General features: G+C 37.8%; 1 protein-coding gene and 1 long non-coding RNA gene across 5 annotated transcripts in view; one reads left to right on the forward strand and one right to left on the reverse strand.

Annotated features, from left to right (window-relative positions):
* Positions 1–9,958, forward strand: part of LOC106465432 (arginine/serine-rich coiled-coil protein 2-like) — a 23,638-nt gene that overhangs the window by 10,052 nt on the left and 3,628 nt on the right. For 3 of the 4 annotated variants that reach the window (XM_013925661.2, XM_022393331.1, XM_022393332.1), the window contains exons 4-5: positions 2,741–3,323; positions 3,647–3,879. In XM_013925661.2, coding sequence (XP_013781115.1) covers positions 2,741–3,323; positions 3,647–3,879 — 816 coding nt within the window. The remainder of the gene's footprint in view (positions 1–2,740; positions 3,324–3,646; positions 3,880–9,958) is intronic. The other variant, XM_013925662.1, reaches the window with a different exon arrangement.
* The window catches only part of LOC111087269, an 18,809-nt gene that overhangs the window by 836 nt on the left and 8,015 nt on the right, over positions 1–9,958 (reverse strand). Inside the window, exon 2 of the long non-coding RNA XR_002611971.1 lies at positions 7,598–7,600. This is a non-coding gene — a long non-coding RNA (uncharacterized LOC111087269). The remainder of the gene's footprint in view (positions 1–7,597; positions 7,601–9,958) is intronic.

Below are 9,958 nucleotides of genomic sequence, written 5' to 3' on the forward strand. Positions count from 1 at the left end.
TTTTATTTATAGCATGAAAATTCCCTTTCATTCATTGGTAAAGGCTTTGGAAATTCACTGACAAATCTTTAATAAAAATACTTTATTAAGAGATTCAATTTTTTTGTGTACAACAGACATATTACATTCACTGAAAGCTTGCCAAATTTTTTAGAAATTCATCTTGTACATTCAGAGTTATGTATAATAGCACAGTTACACTAAATTGAACAGCATTTTAAATTTCACTAACTCTTAACCACGTCCAGCATTGACTAGAGTAAGTAGGTTGTGAGGTTCACAAACTCTTAACCACATCCAGCATTGACTAGAGTAAGTTGGTTGTGAGGTTCACAAACTCTTAACCACGTCCAGCCTTGACTAGAGTAAGTAGGCTGTGAGGTTCACAAACTCTTAACCACGTCCTGCCTTGACTAGAGTAAGTAGGTTGTGAGGTTCACAAACTCTTAACCACGTCCAGCATTGACTAGAGTAAGTAGGTTGTGAGGTTCACAAACTCTTAACCACGTCCAGCATTGACTAGAGTAAGTAGGTTGTGAGGTTTATAAAACACTTCTGATTATATCGTAATGGTCAAATGAACATTGTACAATTAAGTTCGTAAAAAATACAGAAAAAGAAAAGAAAAATTCTCTGAGAATAAAACCTTTTTTCCCTGTCTGAATCCATATTACCAAAATTCTACAACACATTGTGTTTTGATACTTGTGAGCTCACTTTGCTTGATGTACTTCTGATAAAGTTGATGCCTGTACACTGTGCTGGGCTGTAGTGTTAGTCACACAGTTCTCTGAATTTGAAATAAAGATACAACTTCTCTCCAATAGAGGTTGATGTATTTATTGTGATGGTACACTGGGCATGCCGGAGCTGGAAAGGGTTGAGTTTTTTGTTTTGTGAAAGAATGTCTAACTAAATAGTAGAAAGAAGTGGTTGAAACTAAAAAAAAATTAAAGTTCAGAACCTAACAGTAAAGAAATAATGCCAAACATTCTTCAGTTTTCATGAAAGACTTTTAAAACAAAACGGAGTTTATGTTTCAGTGAAAGTGTGTTCTCTTATATTTTAAACATTGTTAGTATTAGGAATGGTCATGTTGATCAACCTTCAGTCCTGAAACTTAGTGTTATTGTTATGAGTTTATTTCTTTTTTATAAAAATATACAAATAACATTGGAAAACCTAAGTAGTAAACACTTCTTTTTTTAACCTTCTTTCAATAAATGTTTTTAAATTTTTGGTGGAATGAACTATATGTCAGGTTTGTTATGTGGCTAGTATTTTGCAGCCAAATGAGGCAAAATTGTGTAAAAATTAATTTTCTTTCATTTACCCAGCCTTTTTCTGAACTAGTAGCAGTTGCTAGGTTGTAGCTGTTTGAATGCATTTGATTTATTACAAACTGGTATTTATACATTGCTGTAGTGATGAAGACTACAGCTTGCTTTAGCTGCAGCATACAAGTAAGAATCATTTGTAAACAACACTTGATATTTGATCAAGTTGTCGACCCTAATTCCAAGCATGGCAGTAACGAACAGTATGTAAGCCCTCATTTGGGTGAACAGCTAACTTAAACTGAGTAAATTTAACACTACAGGCATTGGGGATTCTCACAGTTAAAATTATCAGTGCTCCGCATTCCTTAAACAATATTAAAAATTGATAATGAATAAAACTGGACAGTTAAGAAGGAACTGTAAATGATCAGCAAATTTGTTCTTACTAATTGACTGAAATTATGAATGATGCTCTGCTGTATTAATATTCTTTACAATAACAAAAGAATAAAAATTCAAATTAAGGTGTAACTCATTAAACAGCAATTACCAAGGGTGATTCACAATTTCAAAATTCCGAAGAATCCACATTATCAAATGGCCTGTGTTTGGAAGAAACTATATGCTTTTTATCCTTGAACTAGTAAAAGGTAAGATATGTTTTTCATGAAAAATAATTAACCAGAATTTTTTTATGCTTAATAGTCAAGAAACAAGATTGTTTTCAGTGTTGTAAAAAATAAACTACAAACACACACACACACACACAACACTAAAACATTTTGAGAATTTCTTAATGCCTGTGGATGTTGACATTGAAAAGAGAATATCGTATATTATGGTTATTTTAATGTAAAAGGCCATAAGACCTAAAAAAAATTTCTTATTTGGGGACAGAGAGCTAAAGTTCACCCTCCCTCAATATGCAAACTATGGTGAAATGTGTGCAACATGTTATGAGTGTTAAACTATAAAGAAAGTTATCACAGTTGTCCCCCAAATACTCCTGCCATAATTTTTTTTGTTTATCATTTCATTGAATAACCTTCAGCATGAAATCTAGATGCATGTGGCATTGTATATTACACCATCAGTAATAGCAGGATATGTAAGTGTATGAGTAGGAGCAACATAGAACTCACTATCAACTCTCACAAGGTTATTACATTTATCTAGCTCTTCCAAAATGGTAATGTGATTCAGTCCTTCATTTGTGTATTTTGAATGAATTATAAATGATCAGACAGATGTAGAAAAAACTTGTGTGACTGATAAGAGACAGTGTGACAGAGTAAAATGAAAGTTAAAGAGAAAGTTCGTTACATATCGTGATTGTAAAGTAATTTAACCTGTGATAAAAGTCTAGTTTTTGATGTTAATACAGATTTTTATGCTTCAGTGAATGTTTGAATCTTATTTTGAACTTGCACTAACACAGTTTATCTTATTTCCTGAAAAAGCCCATTTTTTCACAGGAAGAGGTATCTGAAAAGAATGATTCCAAAGACAATGACCCCGAAAATGATAAAACTGTAAAGAAAAGGCATGATAGAAGTCCAAGTAACAGCAGTAGCGATTCTTCTCGAGGTAAGAGTCGAAGCTGTAGTAAAAGCAGAGAACGACGCCACAGAAAAAGCAAGAGCAGAGAAAGAAGTCGTTTAGGTGGAAGCCGTAGTAGGAGGACAAGATCTAGATCTAGAAGTCCAAGAAAAGGCAGCGATAAGAGGAGGAGGAGAAGCAGGAGCAGGACTCGTAGTCATAGTAGGGGCAGATATAGAATAGGACATGGAAGAAGTCCTCCTAGAAGGTACAGATCAAGAAGTCGAGGCAGAAGATCCAGGAGCAGAGATCGTTATCGTAGAGATCGGAGCAGGGAAAGGAGCTATGGTGGCCGAGACCGCAAAGGTCGACATAGTCCAAGACGTAGTCGTAGTAGGAGTAAGAGTAAACAGATGTATAGGCAGGGTGGTCAAATTAAGCTTGATGACAAAAACAGTATTGCAAAAAAAGACTCAAAAGAAGGAGATTCCAAAGATTCTAATAGTAAGTAGTTTTTAATATCTTTTGGTGTTCATAAACTTGTGTATATGCTAAAAAGTATTTAACTTTTTGATGAAATACTTGCTTTTCTGGACAATAATTTTCAAAAGTCAAGTGTGTTTTTTTTAATTACATTGAATGAAAAATATTTTTCAACCATTTTCTATAAAATTCATTACAATTGCATAAAGTAGCTGTAAGACGCTCATTGGTTTATATGAAGTGGATGAGTAAGCAAAGTGTTTAAATGTATTTAGCTATAAATAAATATACATGCTTACTGAAGGAAAAAAAGTATTTAATTATTTCAATATTTTAACTTATAGGTGGTCCAGTGGAGAAACCCAGCAACCTTCCTTTAAACGATGTTGGGTCAATTGGTATGACCCCTCAAATGGCCTTGCAACAGCAGATGGCTGCCATGAGTGCCAAGGCCCAAGCTTTGACCGGGATATCTCTGCCTAAATACTATAACCCGGCTGCTGTCAATCCCTTAAAGTATGCCGAACAGCAGCAGAAAAGAAAATTGTTGTGGCAAGCTACCAAGGAGAAAGAGAAGGTAATTTATTTTGGTTATTAAGAGTTGTGTAAATATGTGTTCAAACATAATTTAAACATTTTTTTAAAGTTTGAATTAGAATCTTGATTTATTTTTGTGTTTGGTGAATGAATAACATGGGCATCTTACAGGAGCCATAAGAGTTAATTATTGAATTCTGTAGTTTTGCTGATAATTGTTTCTAAAAATATTTGAAATGTTGTAGCTATACTTTTATAGATTAGTGTTAAAGGTGCAAAGTTTCAAAAACGTGTCATGGCATTGGTCTGTCATCTGTAGTTTTCTGTTGTTTGTTTCAAAACTTCTGTGAGAACTGTGTGTTATGGTCATTAGATGATATTTTTTGTCTACTAGGGAGTAATTTTACTGTGATTTGTACTAGTACTTTTCTTTGTTGTAAGGAAAATCTGATTGTTTTGGTAATGTTTCAAGTCATTATACCCATAAAACAGCATTTTTTTTTTAACCTAGATATATTTAAATATGTGTGAAGTTTTGAGTTTATTTTAACAAGTATTACAATATGTGTCAAAGAAAAGTGACCAGGAACTAAAAGTGATGATTTCTTTTTCCAAAATGGTGCTATCTCGATCTTGGTCTGCCCTCTTAGCATTGCTAACAAAATTTTGCTACAGTACACCAGTCTTTATACCCCATCAGTTTTGTACCATTTCAGAACTTGTGCTGATCATGTGACTAATCGTCCTGTGCTATCGATACTGGTTCAGCTAGCTCTCTCTACTATTCTAGAACAATTTTTACATTCTCAATTGGCATTCTAGTGTGTTTTAACTCGATCTCCATGTGACCATAAAATTTTGCTTGTGCTTGATCACAAACTTATATCATTTTCAACTACAAGTTTTAACTTCTTGTATTTGATTTCCATTGTTTCTACTCATTTGTTTTAGAAATATTTCTGTTTTCTGAATTCTGATTTGTTCACATGAATTCAAGATTTAATATGACGAGTGATGAAATTCCTGAGACAGGCAACAATGGTACTGACACGAGTTCACAGGTCTCAGGGTCAGTAATGTCTGCTGGGAAGTACAGGCTTTAGTTTGCAGGGAGTTTTTGTCTCACGTTTGGCCGCTGATTTCTTCCTTTCATGTTACGCTTTTTTCTGAGGAAGGATATAACTCCTGAGTGGAAATTTCTTTCTATGGCACCTTCCACAAGTTACCGTGTCTCCATGTAATCTGGTTGATTAGGTATCATTCTTCTGTGGTAAGTTTTCCTCACTTCCAGTAGGTATACCCATGTTTAGTGAGTTTATGTGAGCTTGAGTAGATTGACCTAATTTCCTCATGCGACAATTTAGGTCTTTTACCATCTAAGTTACTTTAGATTATATTTCCATTTAGAGTTTGGTTATTACTTTGTTGTGTTATGTATGGGTTTTGCACGATAGTTACTGTTTGTGTAATTGTAACCTTGGCCAATTTAGTGGGTGTATTAGTTCGTTGTTTATACTTCCTTTCATTACTACTAATCACATCTAATTGGACATTATATTTGAGTCAAATTTTGTGTGGGCCACTTCATATCTCATGTTCTTTAGGGTAGGTTTTACTTTCATGTTCTTTGTTTTACCGGTTCTTTGTGTGGACTAAAAAAAAGTTTCATATTCACGTTTCTTTCATCTTCTAAGTTCCTTTAGTTGTTTTTTTACTTTAGGTGTTGCTTATTGTTTTATGTTTTAGGTCGAATTTCATGGTTTTGCAGGTACATTTTTTTATGTACGTTGTAGATTCTACAAATTTCTAGGTTTTTGTTAGTAATGAGTACTTTCTCTAAGTATGTTTGGTTTGTGTTTTTTTGGCTACACTTCACAACATTTCCGTGGGTTCTACTGGTTCTATCTGAAGGCTTCTGCCTTCAGTTCTGCTCCCCCCCAATCCACCTCCCAGATCTCCTTCCCTCCTCCTCGGGATCATACCTCTTCCAGTCATCTTGCCTAGTCTGTTCAAGACCTACTACACAAAGAGGCTGTTAAAAGGGTGGTACCCACTCAACCAGGGTTTTACTTTCATCTAACTGTTGTCTCTTGAATGACGGGAGATTGGAGACCATAGACCTGTCCAAGTTGAGCTTTTATCTGGAGCTGCCTTGCTTCGTCATGGAGTCCTACCTCTTACTTCAGGGTTTTTTCCTTGGGATCCTAGATGCCTATCTTCATATTTCAACTGCTCCAGTGTCATGCTGTTTTCTTCAGTTCACCCATGATGGTCATGTCTTCCAGTTCTTGGCACTGCCATTCAGTTTTTGTTTTTTGGCTCCATGTGTTTTGTCGAGTGGTATGCTCTTTTGCCCATCATTTTCACTTGTTGGGTCTTTGGACTCTTCTTTTCATGGGTGACTGGCTTCTGCTTGCCTCTTCCCATGCCCAGTCGGTCAATCATGCCTGCTTACTTCTTTGGGAAGCTAATTGGGTGGGGTTTTCTGATCCCACTCAATATCTTATTCCATTTGGGTTTTTCTTTAATTCCCATCTTCATCGGGCTCAGCCTTCTCCTTTTCTCACTGCATGAGAGGTTCTCTTTTGGGGATGTGGGGTTCCTTGGGAGCTCTCATTCCCTTGGGTCACGCTCACATGACCAATGGACCATCCCATTATCCTCCTCCCTGGGATCAGGGCCAACCTTGCTTCGTGGCTCAATAGGGAACTGACCATGTTGGGGGGTTCCCATTCCTCTATCTTGTCTGAAGTCACATCTGTTTACTGATGCTTCCTTGGTGGGTTGGGGGGCTTTCCTCGATTCACAAGAGATTTCCGGTTGAAGAGGCTACCCTCCATTTTCAACATCCTGAAACTTTTGGCAGTTTTTTGGGCTCTGTATTATTTCCTCCCACTCCTAAGAGGGCAGGTGGTTATGGTTCATTCTGACTATTTCACTGTCATTCGCGGTATCATCAACAAGGGGGAACTAAATCCAAATCTCTGTGTTTTCACTCTGGATCATCTTTACTGGGCCCATGACCACTACATTGTGTTATTGGTGTGTCACGTTCCCAGTATTATGAATCTGGTGGCTGATTGGTTATCTCAATCCGACCATGTTCTCCCCATAGAGTGGTCCCTTCTTCAACCGGTATTTCAGAAAGTGTGTTTTCAATTGGGAACGCTGCATAGAGATGTTTGCCACTCACTGGAACACTAAAATTTCTTCCTTTTGGACTCTGGTTCCACACCCTTCAACTCTGGGAGTAGTCAGGATTGGGGAGTCTTCACCTATATGCTTATTCTCCAATCAGACTTTTATCCAGTCTTTTCCCATATCCAAACCACACCTTGTTGAGTCCTTCTCGTTGTTCTGTATTGGCCTGCTCAAATATGGTTCCCTCTGCTCTGGCCCTTACTGGAGCAACATCCCCTGACCGTACCTCTGTTCCAGTCTCTCCTCCAACAACCAAGATCAAACATAGTTCAATCCAAAATCACTAAACTCCATCTTCACATGTGTGATTTGTCTGGTCCCTTTCCTCAGCTCAGGGACTCACCCCTTGTGTTACGTCTTTCCTTTTCTATTCCATTCTACTTTCCTTCTTATCTGTGTACCAGAGATGGTGGCCTACCTTCAGACCTTGGTCTATTTACCGTGGTTTCTGCCTCTCCTGTCCTTTGGTACCTCATCTTTCCCAGTTTTTCACCTGGTTGTTTGATCAGAGTTTGTTCATGTCAAATGTTTCCAGTTATATTTGTCCTGTTAAACACCTTCTGATTCTTCTCTATCTGTGAAGCTTTCTTCTCATTTTCTGTTCCTTTCCTCTTGTCTGTCCTCCACGTCCCTTTATTTTGCCATATTGGATCTCAGTTTTGTCCTTCATGCCCTATCCAGTTCTCCATTTGAACCTACTGCTACATGTTCCTTGTGCCATCTTTTTGTTAAGTCCTCCTCCTTGCTTGTGATCATCATCATTCCAGTATTTATCCCACAACCTTTACCATTCCTTTTATGTTATTCTCTATTTTGATTGTATATTCTTTTCTTAGACTTCTTCTGCCTGGGCAGGTGGTTTTGGCTTCTCTCCTATTTCCCACCTGTACTCCCATTTGGTTCTGGATAGATTTCTTTGTCCGGTTCGTTCCCTGAGATTTTACGTGACTCTTACTTCCTTCTTTCATTTTATCGTTCCCATCTACTTGTTCCAAGGATTCCCTCTGTGTCCCAGGATCTGTCCCCTATTGTGCTCACTGGTTGGGTTCATTAACTCATACGACTGGTATATTCTGACTTGTTCTTGGAAGGTTGTCGTCTGTACAACAATGTTTCTTCGCACTCAATTCATCATCTAACTATGTTTTTAGCTGCTTGCCTTTGCTGGCTTTTGAGGGAGATTATTTAGGCAGGAATGTGGACAACTCCCAATACATTCATTGCACATTATCTGAACAACCTGGCTGTGTCTTCCTCCTGTGGCGATTCTACACGTGTCTGTTCATTTTTGACTGTGGTAAGTTGAGATACTACTTTTCCTATGTATTTTTAGTTGATACATATCATATTTCAGGATGCGGGTGTTGCCTGGTCAGGTATGCTTCGTATTATATTTGCATTAGATATGAATAATTCTGTAACACTCACAATTGATATGGGGTGTTTCTGTAAGACCACCAACAGCTTTTTAGTAAAAGTTACTACTTTCATCTACAAAGTACTATCACTCATGCACCCCATGAATAAAGCAAATGTGGATTTTTACCAATCCCTACTGACCACAATTCCTACAATTGGGGTCTATCTGCTTTTCAAAATAGGGAATCGCAGTCACCGATTACACTGTCTCCAGTGTGTCATTCTGCATATTCTCCTCCTTTCTGTTTTAGTGCAGCATTGGAATCCTTACCACTTCCAGTTCCCAGTTACTGGAGTGGTGGACCGTGGAGGTTTCCTTTTGAGTGGGTTTTGATAAACAAATCTTTCTAGCCCATGTTTACCCACTCAGTGAGAAGAGGGCTATAGTTGTTATAATCATTACAGTACCGCACAATGATTATACAATAATATTCAGTATCTAGGGTACTTCCCCCGGATGTTTTGCCCAGGCAGATCACACTTGTTGATCACATATTTCTTATGCAAGGTGCTTCCCCTGGATGTTTTTTGTCCAGATGGATGACACTTGGCCCAATCTGACATAACTCAAGGTGCTTTCCTTGGACTGGGCAGACTATGCTTGGTCTAATCTTATGTATCCAAGGCGCTTCCCCTGGATGTTTTTATCCCGGACTGACCGCACTTGTTGACCTTAAATTCTTATGCAAGGCACTTCCACTGGATGCTTTTGTCCAGATGGACTGAACTTGACATATCCAGTGTATCCCAAGGTGCTTCCCCTAGATGTTTTTTGCCCAGGTGGACCACTCTTGGTCTCTTTAAATACATTTCACAGTCCTTAAACCCTAGCCATGTATTGTTATTTTGTTTTTCTCTCTAGCTCATTTACTGGCACATACTATGACTCACCATCACTATATTCATGGATGTAGACAGAGGGCTGTTATGATGACCTTACGATTGCACTCATAACAGTAATTTATATCTTTCATAATCCAACGTATCCAAGATGCTTCCCCTGGATGTCTTGCCCAGCTGTACTGCACTTGGCGTAACCCGATGTAACCCAAGGCACTTCCCTTGACACATATGTATAAAGGAAAGTGGTTGCATACACAGAGCCTTTCCATGTTTGTCAACACCATACTGATTCATTTCATAGTTAACCAGCACTTCCTACACGTATTCAGTGCTGTCATCACTTTATTGACTTCAATTGTGCCTGTCATTTCAGTTTCATCCCAGTTATGATACTGTATTGATTGCTGGGCAAAGAGCATACTTGTTTCAGAAATACCCCACTGGTGTGCTTTCTTTTCATATTCTAGCACACTCGTTCTTTCAATGCAGTCTCTTTCTGCTTGATTTGAGATTGATGTGCCTTCAACAGCCCTTCCACCTTGGTGATGTTGAATTCTAGCTTTGGATGAGTGAAGGTAGTACCGTTTTGGAAGTTAACATTTTCTTATGCTGAAAATGTATTTCTGATAGGTACTTACCTCCTCTCACCCACTTCC

The sequence above is a fragment of the Limulus polyphemus genome, unplaced genomic scaffold (assembly GCF_000517525.1).
Source record: "Limulus polyphemus unplaced genomic scaffold, Limulus_polyphemus-2.1.2 Scaffold1941, whole genome shotgun sequence".
NCBI classification, from domain to species: domain Eukaryota; kingdom Metazoa; phylum Arthropoda; class Merostomata; order Xiphosura; family Limulidae; genus Limulus; species Limulus polyphemus.